Source organism: Salvelinus fontinalis, chromosome 35, assembly GCF_029448725.1.
Source record: "Salvelinus fontinalis isolate EN_2023a chromosome 35, ASM2944872v1, whole genome shotgun sequence".
NCBI classification, from domain to species: domain Eukaryota; kingdom Metazoa; phylum Chordata; class Actinopteri; order Salmoniformes; family Salmonidae; genus Salvelinus; species Salvelinus fontinalis.
The window spans coordinates 41,128,836-41,152,358 of record NC_074699.1 but is presented as its reverse complement, the minus strand read 5'-3'; the positions used below and the strand labels follow the sequence as shown (position 1 = coordinate 41,152,358).

Below are 23,523 nucleotides of genomic sequence, written 5' to 3'. Positions count from 1 at the left end.
CAATGGAACACCGACACAAGGCCCGGAAGGAACCACCTTCGACTCTCCTCGACCAGTCAGGAGAACAGAACTACAAGACTCAACCTACGTCATTTAATGTATAAATGTAATGCACACCATGTTTAGCGCTCTCTTTTCCTGCTAGTTCCCTCTGAGCTAAACGAATGAGCCCGTGCACGCTTGTCAAGATATCTTTAACTCTGAATAAACTGCCTTCACAATATCGAAGTCCACCCTGTCCAGAGTCTTGACTTGGTCTCATTTCTCTAGTAACGAATCATCAACACAAGCAAGTGTAACAGTATAACTTTACGTCGTCCCCTCGCCCCGACACGGGCGCGAACCAGGGACCCTCTGCACACATCAACAACGGTCGCCCACGAAGCATCGTTACCTATCGCTCCACAAAGGCCACGGCCCTTGCAAAGCAAGGGGCAACACTACTTAAGTCTCAGAGCAAGTGACGTAACTGATTGAAATGCTACTAGCGCGTACCCGCTAACTAGCTAGCCATTTCACATCCGTTACACAAGCAAGACACAGACAGACCAAGAGATGCACTGCCCAGCTAGGTTAGCGAGACAGACAGACTAGAGAGAGATGCACTGCAAGCTAGCACATCTACTTAACGTTACTGTTATTTGCTGACATCAAACTTGGAGAGGAGAGAACACAGGTTTACCTGATTGCTGTTCCCGCAATTCCCTCACATAGTTCCTCTTCATCCTCTCATCGAGGATGTAAACATTGACACCCGCTTTGACACGATGGGAGGCTGGACCCTACGCAACTTGCGTAGTGAGCGTTTAGGGCCGTCCGGCTCTGAGAATATAACACCACATTTAACCATATTGCTTAGACCTTTCCAATCCTCTCAGATCCACACAGGTGTATCAAGAGTCAGGGCCAACGCGTTGTTTCTGAAATAGAGTCTGAGAATGGATAATTTTGCTCTTGTGATTTTACAAAGCATAAGGATATTTTAATTTGGAGTTGTCAGCCAATGTAGGCCTACAGTAAAGGACAGCCAGCTGAAATGGGAAACAAGTGTGTGGTGGACCCTTATGAATAACATTTGAGTGGCTGAGTAGCCTACCGTATTCACAAATCCATTCTAGAATGTAATACAATTTCAATATTTGCTAAACATTTATTTTGTATTTATTTTTATTTTATTTAACTGGGCAAGTCAGTTTTAAAGAACAAATTCTTATTTACAATGACGGCCTACCAAAAGGCAAAAGGCCTCCTGCGGGGACGGGGGCTGGAATTTAACATTTTAAATAAACGAAATTAAAATATAGGGCAAAACACACATCACGACAAGAGAGACAACACAACATAAAGAGAGATCTAAGATAGCATGGTAACAACACAACATAACAACAACATGGTAGCAAAACAACATGGCAGCAGCACAGGGTACAAACATTATTGGGCACAGACAACAGCACAAAGGGCAAGAAGGTCAAGACAACAATACATCACGCAAAGCAGCCACAACTGTCAGTAAGAGTGTCCATGATTGAGTCTTTGAATGAAGAGATTGAGATAAAACTGTCCCGTTTGAGTGTTTGTTGCAGCTCGTTCCAGTCGCTAGCTGCAGAGAACTGAAAAGACGAGTGACCCAGGGATGTGTGTGCTTTGGGGACCTTACTACAAGGGGATTTGAACTTTTGAACTTGACATTGACGAGTAATTTTATATGGTTGGCATTCCAAACTGTTGTTAGTCGAATGCTGTTGCTAGGGAAAAGATGTCACCCAGACACTGTCAACTGCAACAGTTGTAAGAGACAGGCGTTAGATATTCAACATAATGTGTCAGCATCACCAATCTGCTGTGGGTTCTAAAAGTCTGAAATGTTTATTTAAGCAATAGGCCCGAGGGGGTGTGGTATATGGCCAGTATAGCACTGCTAAGGGCTGTTCTTACAAACGACGTAACACGGAGTGCTAGGACACAGCCCTTAGCCGCGGTATATCGTCCATATATCACAACCCCCCCGAGGTGCCTTATTGCTATTTTAAACTGGTTACCAACGTAATTAGAGCAGTATAAATAAATGTTTCGTCATACCCATGGTATACGGTCTGATATACCACGGCTTTCAGCCAATCAGCATTCAGAGCTCGAACCGGACAGTTTATAATAACTGTAATACCATGGCATTGTTTAAAACTCCTTTCTGACTGGCTTGAAGGGCATTCTAGAGTGTGCATTATTTCCCATAATAATGCACAGTATATCAGCATGGTATAATTCAATTAGGACGAGGATACTTCTTTAGTTCTGTAAAATATTGCATTAGATACGGTTTATTATGGTCGACATACCTATGGACCAAGTTGTAGGCTACAAGGTGTTGCTATAGGCTAATAAAATGACAGTGACATTATTTCATTACAAAAAAGAGAGCTTTACAATATCAATTTCAAATGGCTATCAATTATACATAATTTAGTTTCAATAATTATATGTGGACATTTACGTTTTTTGACTGTGCTAGAATCACGACGTTTTTCATGGAATTGCATATCAACTGACCTAAAAAGGAACATCGCATTAATTTCATTCACATGGTGACTGAAGTGCAAGTGAGCAAATGTTGCCGTGCTCTTACATTTAAAATGTATCAAATTACAATGAGGGAGTTTGATAGATGATGCTATGTAACATTTGAGTAATTGAACAGATTTAAATGAGCAATTGGGGGTTACGTCCCTTGCTAAGAGCACATTGATAGATTTACCTAGTCAGTTCAGGGATTCGAACGAGCGACCTTTCGGTTACGCGCTCAACGCTCTTAACCGCTAGGCTACCTGACACATTAATCTGCAGAAGTCTCGCCATTTATTTCAGCACATTCCAATAATTTGCAACTGTTTCACTCCAGCATTCACGCGTGAAAAACGCCAGTCAAATGCTGTGTTCATAACCAAGTGGGAAGGTGGTAATTTCCCGTTGTGAAGTAGTAAATATTAGTTGGCCGTATTCATGTGCTTAGAAGTCGTTGAGATACGCCGATTGGTTAATGGCAAACAAGCTGCGTCAACCATAAACAAAACTTACAGCTATCATGCTCGCAAACCAATTATATTGTTTAAAAAACATATTAATATATAGCTTTTTATAAATAACGTGTTGTTGTTGCATTTAACTGCTGTTATCTAGGTAATTTCCTTAGTAGGTGACGTCAGATATGAGAGAAGTCGGCCTTCATGGATGATAGATGAGTGACCCACTAGTAATTACTAGTTCAAGTGGATTTTTCCCAGTCGTATGCAATGACTATATATGAACGGACAAAGCCATCGATCACGTGACACCATTCATCCTGTGAAGACTCGATAATGCATTGAAGCCAAATGAAGTCGGTTGAAATGGAGTCATATGCCGCGTTCAAAACAACTGGGAACTCGGAAATATACGATGTCAAATCATGGCGTCAGTGATCTTCAGATCGGAAAGTCTGAGCTCTGGAAAGAAGCAGGGTTCCAGAGTTGGATTTCCGAATTGGATGACACTTCAAATAGATTTTTCCCAACCGGAGCTCGTTTTCCCAATTCCGATTTCCCAGTTGTTTTGAACGCGGAAATAACATGCGCAGTTTGAGCTACTCCAGGAAGTGACGTTACAGGCTAGCTCAGTGCTGTCCCTTTTCATTGACGAACTCAAATTGAAGACAACCGGGGTACTGCAGGCTGCCCAGGGGTGAAAGTAGATTACATTTCTTCACAGTACGGGATCTCATATGTGTGCACACTCTGCGCGTGCACCACCAATTTGTATGGGCCTAATCATAGAATTATATTAATTCAATATAATCGATGTGGGCCAAGTCGTAAAGATTTGTTTGAACTTCTAAAATGTGCTATTTTTTATTGTGGCATAAACACAAGCAGGCATTATGTTTTCATCGGATTATCAATAACTTCAAAGGGCTCCTTTACTAGGCTACCTCCACACGTTCATCCACTCGCAACATATTTCCAGCCTCCAAACAGTGGTGAATAGAACGAGACATCTTTTACACAAAACACCATAAAGGGTAATGACATTTGGCGATTGTCATTAGGACAGAATTTATGCGTCCACTGTTGTCTGCGAAAGCCATTGAAGCCAGTGTGCCTCATGCATTGTTAGCAGACTTGTGAGAGGGGGGCAGTGTTTTCTCCTGGCCATATGCGGTAAATACCATCTTCCCACTTGGTTATAAATGCAGGCAAAGTACTTGGCAATGGTACCGCCCAAATCACCTGATTGGATAGGCATACGTTTTCCTAATCAATGTGGATAATTGTCTACCGACTACATTCATAAGTATGACCTCGGCGTGAGTGGCGGTTGTTTGAAACATTTCTGTTAGATATTTCCTACCATGGCGTTTTCATTGGTAAGAAAAACACCAACGAGTAGTTGTATTTCGCTCAATGTTTTTTGTCTTTCAAACAACAGTAGCACATGAAAAGCATATAGGCCTAGGCTACAATTAAAAGTAATTGCTGCTGCTAGCCTAATAGGTTTAGGCCTAAATCTATGTAAAATGGACAAAAAGACAATATCGTGACTTAAGCCTGAAAAATGAACCTAGAATATGTATTAACCAGGGTGATCGATGTAGCCTACGAAGCCATATATTTTAACTTCAAATGTTAACATACATTACTTGAATTACATCCAACTGATATTTTAACAAGTTTGTTCTCATTTCTAGAGAGACGAACTTCGACCCCATGACAATTGGGCACCAGAATCTGCGGCCTTGTCCACTTGCAGTAACGCGGACATATATCGTAGAATGAACACCATGCTGGGCAACTCTCTGGATTTTACTGGTGTGTGTACCACGTCCGGCACCAAGGGAAAGCTAGACATGCTCCTGACCGGTAAACTTTCTCGCTGCACGTGTACTTTGGAATGACACATCGTTATGCTTGTAATCAATGGCAGTAAAGGGGAAACTATTAGCATACTAAACATACAATTTCCCTTAATGGCTTTTTGAATTCTACACAGCTCTTTGTCATAATTGTGGGAACAGCTGATTCATGCTGCAGCATTGCAGCACTTGTAGGCAAAGCTTTCCAGAGCTTGAGGTCTTTGCCAAGACTCTCAGACACTGCAATTCTACTCTGTATTTAACCTGATATATTTATTTTAAATTCAGTCATGCACTAGGCCACCCAGCTTGTCCACTTTGTAGTTTATAATGAATTGAAAAGATAATTGGAGTATAACTTGTAACATTGTTATGCTCAAAGTTCTTAAAATAAGAAATGCCTAAATGCACCCTGGTCTCAGAGCATTTGGTATTCTGTGTAAATCCGAGACACTCCATTTAGTATATTACTTTTCGTCATCACATCTTTCGGATTATATGTTATGAGTTATGTTAAAGAATTATCTAAAAGAGATAATTTTAGTGTTAGTGAAAGGGTTAGCTAACATGCTAAGTAGTTGCAAAGTAGTAAGTAGTTGACGTTGCAAATTGCTAAAATGCTAAAGTTGTCAGTGAGATTCACTCGCAACCTTCGGGTTGCTAGACGTTCATGTTAAACGCCCACCCCGACCAACCACCTTAAATTAGATCGGTTTTATGTAACTACCAAACGTGACATAATATTATTTGCAATCAGGATTTACATTTACTATGTTACGTCTAGTCTGAGACCAGGCTGCAAAACGTCTTACACTTTTATTTGTATGGTTTCAACTCAGTTGGCACCAATGGTTTTTGACCACCAACTTGTCATCCCGTATGACCCTTCCATACAACTGTGTAACCAGACTTCGGGCATATTTTAATTTTATCATAGGCTAGTATGATTGTTTTTTATGCTGAAACATAATGATTTACAATGTTGATTATGACTCACATTTTACAAAAATTACAACAATCATCCCTCCTTGAGATTGGGTGTGAATGACGCATTATAAATCTGGCAATGTTAATCCAGCCAGAAACAAAGCTTCAATGATGACCTATCCTCCTCTACCCAACCACCACCCTAATCCTCTGCCTTGAGTTGCTGAATCAGGACTGTAGATAGCAGTTGGAGGCTGTCCAGCCCTGAAGTGCAATGGGGCAAGCTGGCAGTGCAAATCACTCCGTCCTCCTACTTCTGATCAGGCAGCTGCTGCAACTATAGCTTCTGTGTGTCTGACACTGGCAAATCTGGGAGGGTGAGCCAGCCAGCTCAATACACCAGGGATTTCTGCTCTGTGCCCCCTCCTACCCTGCAGTTAGAATACTACCACACCCCTCTCTCTCTGTCGGTCCCCCACCTTCTCTCTGCTCATGACTCTCTCCCTCTGTCTGCTGCATCTCTCTCTGCCAGCTCACTCAGGAAACTAGGCTAGAGCTACTGTTAGCAGCAGCAGCGGCTGGCTGCATCGCTGACAGACGCTGTGCCGGGGGAGTCTGAGAATATCTCCAACAGGAATTTTTCATTACCCAGTTAGAGGAAACGGAAGGGGGGGTGGCGGTGGAGCTGATGTCATTAGCAGGGGGGTGCGAGTGAATCAGCAGTCTGGTCACATTCTAAGTCGGTCAGTGATTCAGATGGAAATGCATGGCAGTTGCAACGGGCACAGTCGCAGCAGGTTCACCTGATCAACATGCAGGGAAGGGTTGCTACAGTCTGACTTCATTTCTACCAGTAAGATTTTGTTTTTGGGAAAGCGAAGCCATTTCACTCGACACCCCCTCCCTTCTCATGTCCTCTTCCCTCGGGCAGATGCAGGGTGCTTAACTGTTTATTAGCTCATCTCTCCTCGTTCGTCCACAGACCTGCAGGAATCGGAGCTGTCTGCAGTGGGAAGCAGGATGCTCTTCCCCAGTAGCAGTGGCAGCGGAAGCTCTCTCCACGAGGGCGCCTCCAGAGGCCTGCCAGATGTCAACGACCTGGGCCTGGGCCTCCAGTCCCTTAGCCTGTCCGGCTGGGAGCGCCCCTGGAGCAGCCATGACACGGACACCACCGCTGCTTCCCAGGCCCACACCAGCTCTACCTCCAGTGAGTACTGGAATACTTCCTTTGTAGTGAATACTGAACTATACTGTTGACAGTGTACATTTAAGACGAAGTACATTAACATAAAGGCTTTGGCTGTCCTGTTAGTCTACTGTACCACATGTTCCAATGTGCTGGGAAAAAACTGCTAGTTGCTAGTCTGGTACTTCACATTGGATTTAATGAGTGCTATAGCCTACTTAGGTTTTGTGTGGCATTGTGTCAATGTAACTTGCTCTGGCTTTGAGACAGTATGCTGCATTATCAGTAATGACTTCTGTTCAGGTGTTGGCATTGGAGGTTTCTCTTGGGTTTGGTCTGTAGTATTTTAGTGATACTGAGCTATTGTCATCCCTAGATTTAGAGCTTTCATCTGGCTGTTGCAGAGGATGATGTGGCAGTTTGTCCGTTGTCTGTGGACCTGCTATTTATATCCCCGAACAGGGTGAACTCGTATTTAACTTGTTTTTCAGATATTCAATAGTGTCCCTACTTAAATGACTTAAATAATGCCTTTTCCCATCAGGATGAGAGGTTGACTATACCTCCCTCAAGCACCTTGTACATAATTATTTGTTTTGTGGATATCTCATTCCATGTTTTAGCTTAATGACATTACCCTGCCTCCACAGTGTCGCCTCCCATCTCACATTGTACTGACCCAGTTCTTGTGATGAGATTGTCACAACATATCCATACCATCCCAGACACAAACTTGTTAACAGCACTGCCCTGAATGGGGCTTCTAAAGTGGGCCAGTAGAGTCAGATTCCCTTGGTGCCTCATGTTCAGCCCACTGGGACAGCTAGACCCACAGTAAGTAATTTGTGTGGTTGTCAGCTGATCCAGTCTGCATTGTCAGATCAGCCCAATGATCGGGGCTTGCCTAGCTCCTTACAACCAATGAAATTCTAATGCTGTAGGATGGTAACCGTACTAGTTGTGCGTTAGACCTATAGTTTCATTATGGAAGGTTGCATAGCAACTATAACAAGATGTGATGGTGTTTTAACCTTGTTCTCTGGTTATTGCCTTATGGTGCGTTCTCTATCCTTTCAACATCTTGGTACCAGGAGTTCAATGGAAACTATTTAGTCATGAATTTTGATATGGCTGTGCTTGGCTAATGAGTCTGTCTGGTCATAGTCTAAGAAACTGGCAGTGTGGCAGAATTCTAATCTGGAATGGAAAGACGGCCACTATGCTAAGGCCTGATGGTTTATCAGTCACCATTGCTCACTCGAAAGCAGCCATTTTGTAACTCGTAGATACAAATGGGCTCCCAGAATATTTTCCTGTTATTGACAGTGGGCCTGACAACAGTGTGGATATATCAGATTAATGTAAGTATCTGCTGGCTTTTATGCTCTAATCTGGGAGCTGTGGACTCTGACCAATTTGGTGAAATTGATTAACAGGTAGAAAAGTGTTAGGGCTGGTTGAATATAGCCTTATCTCAGCTTCAGCCTCTGATGCTGCTAGTTGTAAGAGCTGACGAAAATTCTGTTATGGTCTCAGTGCTGGACATGCTGGGCAGTCCCCTGGGCCAGATCCTGGGCAAGCCCCTTGGCTATAACCCCCCCAGTGAGCCCATGGGCACGGCAGCTGAATTCCTGGAAAAGTTCCCCAGCATGGCTCGCATGACCAGCCGCCTGGACTCACGCTCCTTCCTAGACTCACGCTCCAGCAGCCCTGTAGACTCTGAAACCAGTGGCTTCAGCTCCGGCTCGGACCACCTCTCAGACCTGCTCGTAAGTATCTGTGTACTTGGGTGTGGGGGGGGGGGTTGTAAACTTGAAGTGGTTTTTGAATTGATTTATGTCAAATGCATGTCACTGTAAATTTACATTCCACTCAAATGATTGTCATGGTTTAGTTTTCATGTTTATTTTTAGGGGCAGACTTTTAGTTTGTTGATCAAGGTCATGTCATATGTTTTGCTGTAGAGTAGTTAATGGAGTTTTCTGCCTTTTCTGCTGAACTGAAGGAATGTCTCTAACCCCCTCCCAACCAGTCCTCCCTGAGGATCTCTCCCCCCCTACCTTTCCTCATGTCCAACATGCAGAAGGACTCTATGAGGCTGAGCTCTCTGGGCTCCAGGCTGAACTACCAGGACCACGGCTCCCCTCTCACCCCACCGCCCAGCGCCACCAGCTCTGCCACGGCCCTGTCCCGCCGCTGGCCCGGGGCCTCAATATGGCCCAGCCTGGACCTGCTGGAGACGCCCGATGACCCCTTCAGCATCGAGAGGGAGGCCCGTCTGCACAGGCAGGCAGCCGGTATGGGACAATGCTAACACGCTCAGCTTTCTATTGAATCTACATGTTCTACTGCTGTTAACAGCTCAGTCTTGACTTTCCCTTCAGCTGTAAATGAAGCCACCTTCACCTGGAGTGGACAACTTCCTCCCCGCAACAACAAGAACCCTCTGTACTCATACAAGGTCTTCCTGGGAGGAGTACCCTGGGATATCACTGAAGGTACAGCTGCTTCACCGTTTCCATGGCATTAAATTGGCTCTTATCTTATTTTAGACTCAAACCTTGAGAGGAACAATGTTAAAGAATCTTGAATCTAATTGGTTCATAGTACACTGTTTCTGTTTAACTGACCTATAACTGGTCTGACTGCTGACCCTTTTCTCTCCAGCCGGTCTGATCAACACATTCAGTGGCTACGGCCCTCTGAGTGTGGAGTGGCCCGGTAAGGATGGCAAGCATCCTCGTTGCCCTCCCAAAGGTAATATGCCCAAAGGTAATGACAGGCTGGTAGGATATTTACTCTTATGGTTCTAAGGTGGCACAGTGGTGGGCACTGGGCACGCAGTGGGATGGTGAGTTTAGACACAAGTGTACTTGGTCATTCAATGGTTCCCACAAACCCTACCCCACACAAACATGTGTTTTGTGCAAGAAGTGGAATATTCTTTGTCTACCATGTTGATAATGAGTTTGAGAATACTGCTCACCTTGCCGTCTTCAGAATGGAGGTCGGAGTGGATCGTATCACTTGAGGTCTCACTAACAATTCAGAATAAACAATGAGCAACACTTAATGGAATGTCTTTGTTCACATACACCATACTAATACTCTTGACCATTAATAGACTCGCAAATTCACTCTGTCAGTTAGCCTGGTGTTGACGCTCTGCTGTGCTCTGCTGTAGGCTACGTCTACCTTGTGTTTGAGAACGAGAAGTCTGTTCGTGCGCTGCTCCAGGCCTGCACCCAGGACCTGCTCCACCCCGAGGAGAACGGAGAATACTACTTCAAGATGTCCAGCCGCAGGATGCGCTGCAAGGATGTGAGTGGGATGCTTGTGTGTCCTGGTGACCGCACCCAGGGGGTTCGGACTAACTGCTGTGTTCAAGTTCTCTACCATTTTCTCAGAAGTGTGACTCAATAAAACATAATAAATCCCAATCAAAATGGCTTTAAACTAGAGATCTGCCAACTTCTGTCTGTAGTGTCTGAACAATTTGAGTCTCTTGAACATGTACACCCACAAGCCTAACAAGATTTATCTGAAGGTACCTAGAAGTTAAAAAAAAAAAAAGTTAGTATATATGGAAATGGTTTAGTTCCTAAAATGAGGTTAAATGCATGTAAAAAAAAAATAGCTCTACAGGACACACTTTAGAATAAACTTCCTTTTTTTTGGGGGGGGGGGGGGGGGGGAGATGTCCCATGTAGTGGATCTGTTATTCAATGCATTTCTATGGGCTAATGGTAGGAATGCTTATTCAAATTGTGTTAATAGTTTTAATTCTTCGGAGTCTTAAATCAAATGTTAGACCATGGATAATTTAGCCAATCATTAAAAAAATCCATGTTATCTTAGTAGATGAGCCAGTTAAAGGCTATAACAAAATAATGAAACCTCTGGGGGGGGTCTCCTGTAGAGGTTCTGAAAACCACTGGTTTAGTGGAAAAGAGCTTGAAGGTAAATATTTAATGTTAACAGGATATCCACAAACGTTTAATATATCTGAAATGTTAACTTCTTGACGCACGGATCCCTTTAGCGGGATCATTTCCGTAAACAACTGCTGAATTGCAGAGCGACAAATAAAAAATAAAAATATTTATCATGAAATCACAAGTGAAATATACCAAAACACAGCTTAGCTTGTTGTTAATCTACCTATTGTGTCAGACTTTGAAAATATGCTTTACAGCAAACTCAAACGCTTTGATTGCTTATCAATCACTAGACAAAACAGTAAGAACAGCTAGCCGCAAATTAGCTTGGTCCCAAGTCAGAAAATATATAATTAATCGCTTACCTTTGATAATCTTTGGATGTTTTTACTCACGAGACTCCCAGTTACACAAAAGTTATTTTTTCAAAAGATTAGTTTTATAACCAAAAACCGCCATTTGGTTTGCAAGTTATGTTCAGAAAACCACAGGCTTGTTCCGGTCCTGAAAGGCAGACAAATTCCAAAAACTATCCGTAATGTTCGATAGAAACATGTCAATTTTTTTTATAATCACTCCTCAGGTTGTTTTTAACATACATAATCGATAATATTTCAACCGGACGGTAAACTATTCAATACTAGAGAAAATGTCGAGCTACAACTCTCGGGCGCATGAACTAATCAAAGGACACCTGAAGCGTTTTGATAAATCAAAATAAAGACTTGAAACTGTCTAAAGCCTGGTCACAGCCTGAGGAAGCCATTGGAAAAGGAATCTGGTTGATACCCCTTTAAATGGAGGGGCAGGCAATGGAACAGGGATTTTTCCAAATAAAAGGCACTTCTGGGTTGGATTTCCTCAGGTTTTCACCTGCAAAATCAGTTCTGTTATACTCAGACAATATTTTGACAGTTTTGGAAACTTTAGAGTTTTCTATCCTAATCTGTCAACAATATTCTAGCATCTGGGCATGAGAAAGTCAGTTTACCTTGAATGTTATTTTTCCAAACATAAAAATAGTGCCCCCTAGCTGAAAGAGGTTAAAGAAAGAACACTGCTAGACTATTGCGACACCCCTTGACCCTCCTCTCTGATCTCACAGGTGCAGGTGATCCCCTGGGTGATCTCTGACAGTAACTATGTGCGCTGCCCCTCCCAGCGCCTGGACCCCAGCAAGACTGTCTTTGTGGGTGCTTTGCACGGCATGCTCAACGCAGAGGCCCTGGCCAGCATCATGAATGACCTGTTCGGCGGCGTGATGTACGCTGGGATTGACACCGACAAGCATAAGTACCCGATAGGTGAGATTTTACTGTTGAAAGACTGGCGGCGACTAGCCATGACTGTGGAATTATATTGGTGAATGTAGCTTTATTGGTAATGTATGGGGTGTGTTCTGTAACTGTCTGAAATGCAGCAGTCATTAAGGGTCTAATGTACGTTGACAGGCACTGCCTCTGCATTGCTTGCTTTTTGAGTTTTCGGCTTGGTATCTGTAGAGCATTTAGCGATAACTGTGGAGGTAAATTTGAGAAGTAGCCTATTGCTGTCTGGGTTTGACCTTGCATTGTAGACTGGCTGGGTCCTGTAGACTGGCTGGGTCCTGTAGACTGGCTGGGTCCTGTAGACTGGCTGGGTCCTGTAGACTGGCTGGGTCCTGTAGACTGGCTGGGTCCTGTAGACTGGCTGGGTCCTGTAGACTGGCTGGGTCCTGTAGACTGGCTGGGTCCTGTAGACTGGCTGGGTCCTGTAGACTGGCTGGGTCCTGTAGACTGGCTGGGTCCTGTAGACTGGCTGGGTCCTGTAGACTGGCTGGGTCCTGTAGACTGGCTGGGTCCTGTAGACTGGCTGGGTCCTGTAGACTGGCTGGGTCCTGTAGACTGGCTGGGTCCTGTAGACTGGCTGGGTCCTGTAGACTGGCTGGGTCCTGTAGACTGGCTGGGTCCTGTAGACTGGCTGGGTCCTGTAGACTGGCTGGGTCCTGTAGACTGGCTGGGTCCTGTAGACTGGCTGGGTCCTGTAGACTGGCTGGGTCCTGTAGACTGGCTGGGTCCTGTAGACTGGCTGGGTCCTGTAGACTGGCTGGGTCCTGTAGACTGGCTGGGTCCTGTAGACTGGCTGGGTCCTGTAGACTGGCTGGGTCCTGTAGACTGGCTGGGTCCTGTAGACTGGCTGGGTCCTGTAGACTGGCTGGGTCCTGTAGAGGTGTAATGGTATCAATCCTTTTCGTCCTTAATCTCATGATGTACAGGTTCTGGGCGCGTCACCTTCAACAACCAGCGCAGTTACCTGAAGGCTGTGTGTGCAGCGTTTGTAGAGATCAAAACCCCCAAGTTTACAAAGAAGGTAAGAGCCGTCTGGTTTTAAACACGTGACCAGCATTGACTGCTTTCAACTATAGTGAACTAAAAATATAAATGCAACAATTTCAAAGATTTTACTGAGTTAGTTCACGAGGCCCTAATCTATGGATTTCACATGACTGGGAATACAGATGAGTCTGTTGGTCAGAAACCTTTAAAAAAAATCTGGATTTTGTCACTATTTTTGTGCATTGAAAGATTATCTTTGCAAAGGAGAAATGCTCACTAACAGGGATGTAAACAAATTTGTGGCCAAAATGAGAAGCTTTTTGTGGGTATGGAAAATATCTGCCATCTTTTATTTCAGCTCATGAAACATGGGACCAACACGTTTCATTGAGGAATTGTAATGAAGGGTAATTCTGTCCTTCTCTCAATGGTCTGAATATAAGCACTGTGATGTCCCTTCTCAGGTTCAGATTGACCCCTACCTGGAGGACTCCATGTGCCAAGTGTGCAGTCGCCAACCCGGGCCGTTCTTCTGCAGGGACCAGGTGTGTTATGACATTGGGTTGATGTGAATCTAGGATTACAACTATCTGGTCTAATCATGTTCAAGTATGTATCTATCCACTAAGGCCTCCTACTAAGCCTTTATTCAAGAAGCAAACATTTGTGTAAATCAAGTTTTATGGTATTAATGTTTAGGCAAATCAATGATACACACATGTATGTTAACCACAGTGCACAAGGTAAGCTCACTACTACCTGTGTTCTCCTCAGGCCTGCTTTAAGTACTACTGCCGCTCCTGCTGGCACTGGCAGCACTCCATGGACCTTCTGAGCAACCACCGGCCCCTGATGCGCAACCAGAAGAACAGGGAGTCCAGCTAGAGCAGAGGAGTCCAGCGAGGGGGCGGAGAACCCCACACCTCACGGGTGAGGACACACAGCGGGCGTCCGCAGAGCACGAGTGTCCAGCTGCCCCGACACCAGGGGCACCATGGCACTCCCACCAGGATTGGGGGAGAAACACTGTAGAGAAGTCTACTGCTGCACTTGCTACTTTTTGCTGTTTACTTGTTCACGTTGGCACTATGCACAGTGACCTTGTTGGGATAGTCAGGGGCCCCACACTTCCTTATGCAGTTTCCCTGACTTGTGGCCAGACGAGGATGATTCAGGCCAGGGTTCAGAAGTAGATGAAAACGCCTTGATTTTTTTCTCTTATCCTTAAGTTTTTTGATTTTGTTTTACATGCGTTGCATATTGAGAGCATGCTCGTCTCATTGCCTTTCGTTGGTAGATACCATACAGTGCCTTCAAATAGTTCCACCCCTTCCCCCCCACCCCCAGTTGGCTTACTGTTTTTCCTGTGCAAGCCAGCTGGTGTTTTTTACTTTGGAAGATGAGTTGGGCTTCATTTAACCAGTCGCATTTCAGACATTTTTACGCAGTTTTTTACTAATTTGTACACAAACGGTTTTAAGTCATGACAAGGAAATTTGGAACCGAATTCTACCTGGCGGCTTTTTAATTTTTCCCCTCCCCTTGGTTTTTCCTCACCCCGAAGTATTAGTCTGGGGCTGGTGGTAGATTTGTTCTCCCTACGATGTTCTACTGCAGGGGTATGCAACCCTGTTCCTGGAGTGTCGCAAGGTCTGCAGGATTTTGTTCCAACTAGGCACCACACCTGACCAATTGATCTGTTCAGTGATTTCCTAAATTCAACACCTGGTCTTCCAGGTTGGTTAAAATGTATAACATGAAGTGCATGTGGCACTCCAGGACCAGGGTTGCCTTCCACCTGTTCTACTGAATGGGCACAGATTAAGGTGTTGAAGCATTACTTTTCTTGTATTGTTGGGCAAGTTCATAAAGCCCAACGTTACTGGACACTGCTTCAACTGGGTTTCCATGTTTTTCAATCAATTGGATGGATCTTTACTGAGACGAACGGACATTGACGTTTTGATTGTAAGTTACATAGTTTTATTGTTGCACTTTTTAATTTGCACTTTAGGAGAGGGTGGCAGTGATTTGTAATCACTGTTTTTGTACATCAACAAAGGGGCCCTGAGCTCAGATATGAAGCCCAGATCTGAGCCCAGATATGAACCGCTGCTTGTTTCCTGTTGAATGTAGAACTTCCACTTTGCTAAAACCGTACCAAGAGCTTGAGTAGACCTAACACAGCTTTCCCTGTGCTTTCTTACTCCATCGCCTTCCGTGTTCCTGTTGGATATATGCAGATTAAGCTGTGTGCCAAAGACTAAGTGTCTTTCCCCCATCAAGTTACTCATGCTGAGCTTGTCTTAGCCCAGCTGCTTTTTAGAGTTTTGAAAGTCTACCTCACTGTGGTCTCTTTGCTGCTACTTACTGATGTGGATAATGTTCAGATTGGGCACAATAAAGGTGTTTAAGCATTACCTGTTGCTTCTGGTCTTACTTGTAAACTACAATCTTGTGGTGATTTCCATGAATGTGTGCATAGCTCTTGGATGATATGACCTTAGAAATAAGTAGATTTAAAGGGATGGAGCACTTTTTTGAAGTTCTCTTTTTCAAGGCAATCATTTACCTCAGATCACCACCCCAGCTGTCATGATGCAAGTAGCGTAACAATGAGCCATTACAAGCTGAAGGAGAGCCGCACACTGTAGGAGCTCAGATGCAATAATTTAATAACCAACGTTTTGACAGACAAGAGGTTTTCATCAGGTACCACAATGATTGCCTTCAAAGTTTGCATACCCCTTATTCCACATTCTTTTGGTTAAGTAGATTCTCGGCCTCCCAAGTGGCGCTGTGCCACTAGAGATTCTGGGTTTGAGTCCAGGCTCTGTCGCAGCCGGCCACGACTGGGAGACCCATGTCAAGAAGCAGTGTGGTTGGGTTGTTTCGGAGGATGCACGGCTCTCGACCTTCCCCTCACCCAAGTCCGGGAGTTGCAGCAATGAGACAAGACTAACTACCAATTGGATACCACAAAGGGGTAAAAAAAAAAGTAGATTCTCACCCATCTACACACTACCTCATAATGACATTGAATATGTTTGTACATTTATTAATTGAAATATAGATATTTTACATGTGTTCACACCATTGAGTAAATACTTTGTAGAAGCACCTTTGGCAGCAACTACAGCGTTGAGGGTTCTTGGGTATGTAATCCGCTTTGCACATCTGGATTTGGGATTTTTCTTAATTTTCTCAAGCTCTTAAATTCTATGGAGTGGTGGTGAATGATAATCTTTCAGATTTTTCAATGTTATTCAAGTCTGGGCTTTGGCTGGGGCTCTTGGACTTTCACATTTTGTTGCCTTGGTTGTATGTTTGTCATTGTTCCGGGAACGTAAATCTACGCATTAGTCGGTCATTTTGCACTCTGAAGCAGCTTCAAGTCAGGGATTTGGCTCATTGTTCCCTTTGTCCGTACCAGTCCCTGCTGCAGAAAAGCATCCCCATAGCATGATGCTGCCACCACCATACTTAGGGTTGGGATCTTGTTAGACGGGTGAGCTGTGCAGTAGCGGTGCGTGGGTAAGATCACTGAGGAAGCAAAGCCCCCCCCCCCCCCAAAGCCATATAATCGGTGTTGTGATAATTGCGTTTGCGTGAACCTATTAGTTCATATGCCTTGTGACCGTGGTATATGCCTCTAATGCCAGCGGTGTGGCAGAATACATTTCAACCAGCTTTGTTTTAACAACAAAACCGGATAGCAACCTCTGTTCAGTGTAGTCCACAAAGCAGATTGCATGTATAGTAAGTTACATGACCTACAGCATGGTCAAGCAAGTTAATGTGACATTTTCGGACCACTAAATAACTTGAATTAGAATGAGTTACTGCAAGTCTCAAAGAAAACAGGAGCTTCCATCAACATTTCAACATAAATCAGTCTAATAGTGACAAGTAAAAGATACCGTAAACTATTTAGTCTAATCAACGTAAGCTAAATGTGGCTGTCCATGGTTGATTTCAGTTCATGCAAGTAGAAAAACATGACCCACCCTACTTGTAGAGAAATGCCAATGCCATGTCTAAACGGTTTATCACTGTCATACAGTACACAATTATTTTTATTTGTCCTAGGCTACCTGTCTAATATTGTTGCGCGCCTAACCAATTTAGCGGGTAATCTTTCAGGAATATAATTACATTTCAGTAAAAATTGAAGACCTCCCAACTTATTAAACATTATTTGGAATGAAATACCATATTGATTCAGTATAAATTAAACATATTTTCAACCAGTTGATCTTAAGTGTTATGTCGACAACAGTCCAACACTTCCAGACCTCCTTCCTTTCTTATTAGAAAGGACTGACTTTTTTAGTTTGAGACTCATTTTTCCAGATGAAGTCAAGAAAGGTCTTATTGATCTCTTTACAAGTAGCAGGACTTACGCGTAATGATAATGAGAGGTACACAAAACGACAGTCCCTCTGCCTTGGACAGAAGATCTCTCCCAAGAATAGAAAGATCTCTTTGTAGCCAATTATTATATATGTTTGGTTTTCTAAATTTTAGGAGAGAAATGAATGTTGTCCGACTGGTTTTGACAAGTATTCCTAAATATTTAAGTCCTTTACAGGAATATTTTCTATTTATCATCAGTCAAATAAACAAGATTTCACACTTAGAAACCTTCCGTTTTAATCCTGATGTTATAGCATTAAGGGCATGGGCGACCTGGTCTTTGTCTCTTAAGAAAAGAGTAGTATCATCAGCCAGTTGGGAAATTTTGATTTCTTGGTTAAAAATGGTTAAGCCATATACAATTGCATTCAAAATATCTAGAGAAGTTCCACAACCAAAATTAATAAAAATGGCAAAATTGGGCATCCCTGTTGTACACTTCTGTTGATACTGAAGTATTAAGGTTTAGTAACTCAACTATTTATGTCTTTGTAGAACATGCAAAAGACTTCAACATTTTCACCAAATCCAAGAAGTTTAAGTGACCTAAAGAGATTCATGTTCAATTATGTCAAAGGCTTTACAGAAGTCCAAAAATAAGACGACTGCATCAGTCAATTGCATCTGAATAATCTAAGGTCTAATACTAAACAAATGTTAGAGCTTTTGTGACGGCCCTTCATAAATCCTGTTTGAGTCTCATTTATAATGGTATCTATTCCTTTAATCTTTTGGCATAAACCAGAGCAATCAATTTGTAATCAATATTTAATAAAGTAATATGTCTCCAATTGTCAATGAGGGGTCTTTATCGGGCTTCGGAATCAATGAAATAAGGCCCTGTTTCATAGTGGAGACCATTTCCCCACTTGATGCAATCTTGAAACATATTAAAAATCGGTTCTTCTAGTAACTCCCAAAACTGTCAATAGAATTCAACTGACAGGCCATCAGGGCCAGGTGATTTCCATTTTTTTCATTGAATTCAGAGACTCTAATTTCTTCAATTGACACCGGTGAATCGCAAACTGAGTGGAAATCATCCTCGATTACAGGGACATAATTCCGAATGTGGCAAATGTAGCTTTCACAACCATCTTCCTGAAATTGAGATGTAACGGTTTTCATAAAAGGAATTGACAAAGGATGTTATTGTAATGGGATCTTTGCATAAAACATTGTTAATTGAGTGCAGTTATAGATTTTCTTTTCAAATGCAAAAAAGTAACTAGTGTTTCTTTCCCCCTCTTCAATCCATTTTGCTCTTGACCTTACAAAGGCACCCTTTGCCAGATCCGTGTAAAGCTATTCTAATTATAGTTGTAAAGACTTAAATAGACTTCTTCAGATAAATTATCTTTCTTTAGAAAACTGTCAAGCTTGCTCATCAACTCTTTTTCTCTAAGTGCATCAGCTCTTTGGCATGTTTAATGGCTAAAACTCTTGACTATATATTTGAAATTCCCATCTACTTCCATGACCCAAGTCTTTTCTTGAAAAAATATCTTTGGCTAACGATTTGATGTTTCCAATGAGAGTAGGATCTTTGAGAAGTGAGTTTAATTTCCAATATCCTGGAGTACCTTTTGGTTTTTTAGTAGCTTGTAAATTCAGGAAAATTAAGTGGTGATCAGAAAGGGGAGCCAACTGATTATCTACATCTATAACAAATTGTAACAAAATGGGGGAAATTAGGAATAAATCCATTCTAGATTTACCTGACAGTTTTGTTGGTCCAGGTATAACCCTTTGCATCTGGATTGAAATAACGCCAGGCATCAACAGAGATCCTTGCATAATGTAGTGATGATATTGCTATTTAAGGCTTTGACTCGTTCTAGGAGGAAAACGATCAACAGATGCATCAGGTGTTTCATTAAAATACCCTCAAATAATTAGAAAAGCCTTTGAGTATTTGTTGCTTAAATCCTGTACTTTCCTGGTAAAACGGGTCTAATTTGGAGCATGTGAGTTATGTCGCTATACATTACAAATGATGAAAATAGCATTGTCAAGTTTAACAGTTACTATCCACATCTTGTGAAGATGTGGATTCTAGAATGTCTCCTTTAAACTTGTGAATAAGTGTCAAAACACCAACAGAATGATTTGATCCATGACTGAAATAGGCCATGTCTCCCCATTGTGATTTCCAAAATTTCAAATCACTTTCACCCGAATGAGTTTCCTGAAGGACAAAATCTGCATTACTGCGTTTACAATATAAAAATAACTCTTTCCTTTTTGTAAGAACTCTCAAACTCCTAGCATTCAGACTAACGACATTGAGTGAGTTGGAAACGAACTCCTGCATGAAAAAGAACACAAATTAGATAACAGAAGTAGTAACGTGAAAAAACAGTGAAACTTGAGGATTACTCCGACGGAAAACTACGCACAGCTGAGGTAGCGGTGGTTAACAGTATGACAAATCTATTTTGTTTTAGTTGGCAAGTGTTCATCAGTTGTAGTTCGAACGGTACATTAACTCGTGGCAGTACTCACAGTTCCCGTTTGATTAATGTCAACAGTTACCCAGTAATCATTCTTCCTTCGATAAACGCGTGTGGGCCCTTGAACCCAGCCTTCTTTACTTCTTGTCGTGCCTTCCGTATACGCGGCCAGTTTCTCCCTGGCAGTCTGATTCTGCGGTATCAAAGCTTCTTTGATGCTGAGCTTCTCGCCCAGAAACGTTACCCATGGCTATATTCCAGATGTCCCTGTAATGGCGCATAGTTAAGCGCAAAATGACATTGCGACTTCGTTTCCCAAGTCGATCACGTCTCTTAGCTTGTCTTTGATGCACGGAGCCACCTTTCCCAGGATATTAATGACCGCTTCCCTAATATCCTCTCCCTCTTTTACACCTTGGATTTTCAGATTCCACCTGCGAGAGTACCTTTGAAGTTCAGCTACATTCTCACAGCTCATTATTTTGGGATTGCAGTTTCTTCAACTCATTCTCTAGGAACGTTATTTTCCTTGTTCTCGCTCACAATTTTGTGTAGCTGCCTGACAGTTGCTGCCAAATTATCGATCTTCTTTGATGTTGCTTCGGTAGCCCGCTCTATGATGGACACTTTGGAGAGCGTGGCGTCTTGTTTAGTAGACAGGGACTGGATTGCAGAGAAGTTCAGACATGGAAATGTAATCTAAACACAACGAGATGCAAAATTCAAGTTCTGTCAGTGACGTATGCTCTCAATGGGATTTGATGAGTGACGCCATATCCAAGATGGTTTTCCATGACTTTTTTGATGCCCTAGGACCATTCATAGTTGAGCTCGCTCAGTTTAGCTCCATGCTGATTGGCTTAAAAAAATAAATAATTGTCAAGTGAGGCCAGATCCTCGCTGGCTTCCCTTGCCTTCAATGTTATAGGTGGCAACAATGTCAGACTCGTTTGTCTCTACTTATAGGCCAGCTATCTGATCGCGTGGCACTTCTTCTCTCGCTCTGATGCTTTCTCCTGTGAGATATTCAGCCTCTTGTGAATTGAAGGAAAATGATGAAAAAGAGCAAAGATACATTTTATTTTTATTGGCAAATTTTTGGTGAAGCCTGGCATCACTTGGTATCCATGACTACTACACAAGAGCTTTGCATTGAGGCCTAAGTGTTACATTGCTAGTCTCAGACCAGTCTTTTGCCTTAATAGCTGTCTTTCATGTGCCTTTTTGCAAACCAAGCGTGTGGTCATGTGCCTTTTTCTCAGGAGTGACTTGTCTGGTCACTCTCCCATCAAGCCCAGATTGGGCAAGTGCTGTAGACTTGTTCTCCCATCTCAGCCAAGGAACTCTGTAGTGTTGTCATTGGGTTGTTGGTTACCTCACTGACCAAGATCCTCCTTGCCTTGTTGCTCAGTTTGGTTGGACGGCTAGGCAGTCCCAGTAGTTCTATTTTTTTTTTTTTCATTTCCCAATTATGGAGAACACTGCTCTTGGAAACTTTCAACAACAGAAATTGTTTTATACCTTTCCCCAGATATGACTAATCACAATTCTCTCAGATCTAGGGACTTGGACTTCACTGTAGTTTCTGCTCTGACATGCGCTGTCAACTGTGGGACCTTATACTGTACAGACAGGTGTTACTTTCTAAACCATGTCAAAACAATTGCATTGGCTACAGGTGGAATCCAATCAAGTTGTAGAAACAGCTCAACTATGATCAAAGGAAATTGGATGCTCAATTTGGAGTGTCATAGTAAAAGGGGTGTGAAAATATTTCTGAAAACGTTTTCACTGTCATTATTAGTTAGTGTGTAGATGGGTGAGGGGAAACTTAATTTAATTCAGGCTGTAACAATGTGGATTAAGTCTGAAGGCCCATCCTCTTCTAGATAATGAGATGGATCCTCTGAGGGTGTTTTCACAGTCCTCTTCAGAGGACTGAGATCAGTTCTTTTAAAGTGAACTCGAGGGGGATTTTTTGGGGGGAAAATAGCCGTTCTCTGTATTCACACTGCCCTTGACATTGAATTAGGACTCAACTCTTTTGCCAGTTCAATTTTTTTTTTTTTTAGGTGAGTCCTCTTTGCATTCACACTGCTATGTTTAGAAAGGAACATCCACTCGTGGTTTTTACAAAGTGCAGGTCAAGTCATTCCATCAGAACGTGTTATCGGACAGCTATATATAAACCTACTAATATGTTGCATGCTAATAGATTCCAATCAGAAGATACTATTAACATTGGCAATAGATAAATAGAATAACTGCAGATGCTGTAATTTGGGTATACAATTTTCAATCTAGGCTACTGCCCCTTTAAGAGCTAGAATTGATTTTGTAGCCTGTTCTGATTCTCACCAAATATGTTGTCTTCTCACACTATTCAAACCCAATAATCTAATCAGCTTGTAGCTCTCAGCCAATAGATCAAATATTCAAACCATTTTGGCCAACAATTCTGCGTGTGAGGGGAAGCAGTGTTGTAGTAGTCTATTCCCACACCACCCACTAATGACAAGCCAACCTGGTGAGCTTTGTGTTCACATTGCCCTAAAAAAGCGAACCGAACTCGAGATGGTCTCAGTTCGGTTAACTTTTGAGAGGTCTGAGTTCCTTTGGCGTGTTCACACTGGACAAAAAAAATTAAGGGAACAGGCAGAGTTCACAAATTGTCTGAAAGGGACCCAGTGTGAAAACACCCTTAGACAATATTGAGATGGAGGCAGGTAGTGTGATTGTTTTAGCCTGGGATTCAATCCGATCACAGGTAATAGACATTGCAGCTTTTAGGTAATGTAACCACGGTAAACGCTGCATAGTTCAATTGGAAATTGCCTGTAAAAGCTCCGTCTATTACCCACAATCGGATTGCATCCTTACCCCTAGGGCTGTATTCAATCAGATCCGCTTTAGCCGACATCCACATAGCGGTTGTTTTGGCGGTGTCGGAAGTGGAACTGCTTTAGGGCTGTCAAATCCACAAGCGGTTCCTGGCATTACACCGTACGGAGTCGAATTAACAGAGATCCCATGAATCCTAATTTTCAATGTGAGTAATTACATTGTATCCTACACTTTCTCGTTCTGAACTTTACGACAGTGGGGCGAAGCGTGACGATTGCAAGAGCAGCTGCTCAATGATTTGACGGCTCCAACACACTTCTTCCTCCCGACCACTATTTCTATTATGAGTCATTTAACAGACACTTATCCCGAGCATAATTTGTTTTCCCTTTTCATACTAGTCCTGTGTGGGAATCAAACCCACAACCCTGGCATGGCAAGCACCATGCTCTACCAACTGAACCAGCAATAGCAGACCTCCCTTGTGGCTAACATTTGTTCTGATTGAATCCCAGCCTTAGAGTAAGATATTGTGACCTTGCAAAAGAGACCGCTACAATGC

General features: G+C 42.8%; 1 protein-coding gene across 3 annotated transcripts; it reads left to right on the top strand.

The window, feature by feature from the left end:
* The first annotated feature begins 4,319 nt into the window (after window positions 1-4,319).
* On the top strand, window positions 4,320-15,668 carry LOC129834879 (cytoplasmic polyadenylation element-binding protein 1-like). 3 transcript variants are annotated; one of them, XM_055900237.1, is made up of 12 exons: window positions 4,320-4,396; window positions 4,718-4,889; window positions 6,792-7,016; window positions 8,532-8,764; window positions 9,028-9,292; window positions 9,380-9,493; window positions 9,663-9,752; window positions 10,180-10,316; window positions 12,039-12,237; window positions 13,188-13,282; window positions 13,713-13,793; window positions 14,023-15,668. In XM_055900237.1, the coding sequence occupies exons 1-12, from the start codon at window positions 4,382-4,384 to the stop codon at window positions 14,131-14,133; spliced, it is 1,737 nt and encodes a 578-aa protein (XP_055756212.1). In that variant the 5' UTR covers window positions 4,320-4,381; the 3' UTR covers window positions 14,134-15,668. The 3 variants fall into 3 exon arrangements, with proteins under 3 accessions (XP_055756212.1, XP_055756211.1, XP_055756213.1); XM_055900236.1 differs by having other exon boundaries at window positions 9,663-9,767; XM_055900238.1 differs by lacking the exons at window positions 4,320-4,396; window positions 4,718-4,889 and adding an exon at window positions 6,298-6,662 and having other exon boundaries at window positions 9,663-9,767.
* The last annotated feature ends 7,855 nt before the right edge of the window (window positions 15,669-23,523 follow it).

Bases quoted from the DNA above. Each gene is read 5' to 3' on its own strand.
- LOC129834879 (XM_055900236.1), top strand. The intron at 4,890-6,791 runs GTAAACTTTCTC...GTTCGTCCACAG, and splicing joins GCTAGACATGCTCCTGACCG to ACCTGCAGGAATCGGAGCTG. The intron at 8,765-9,027 runs GTAAGTATCTGT...CCTCCCAACCAG, and splicing joins ACCACCTCTCAGACCTGCTC to TCCTCCCTGAGGATCTCTCC.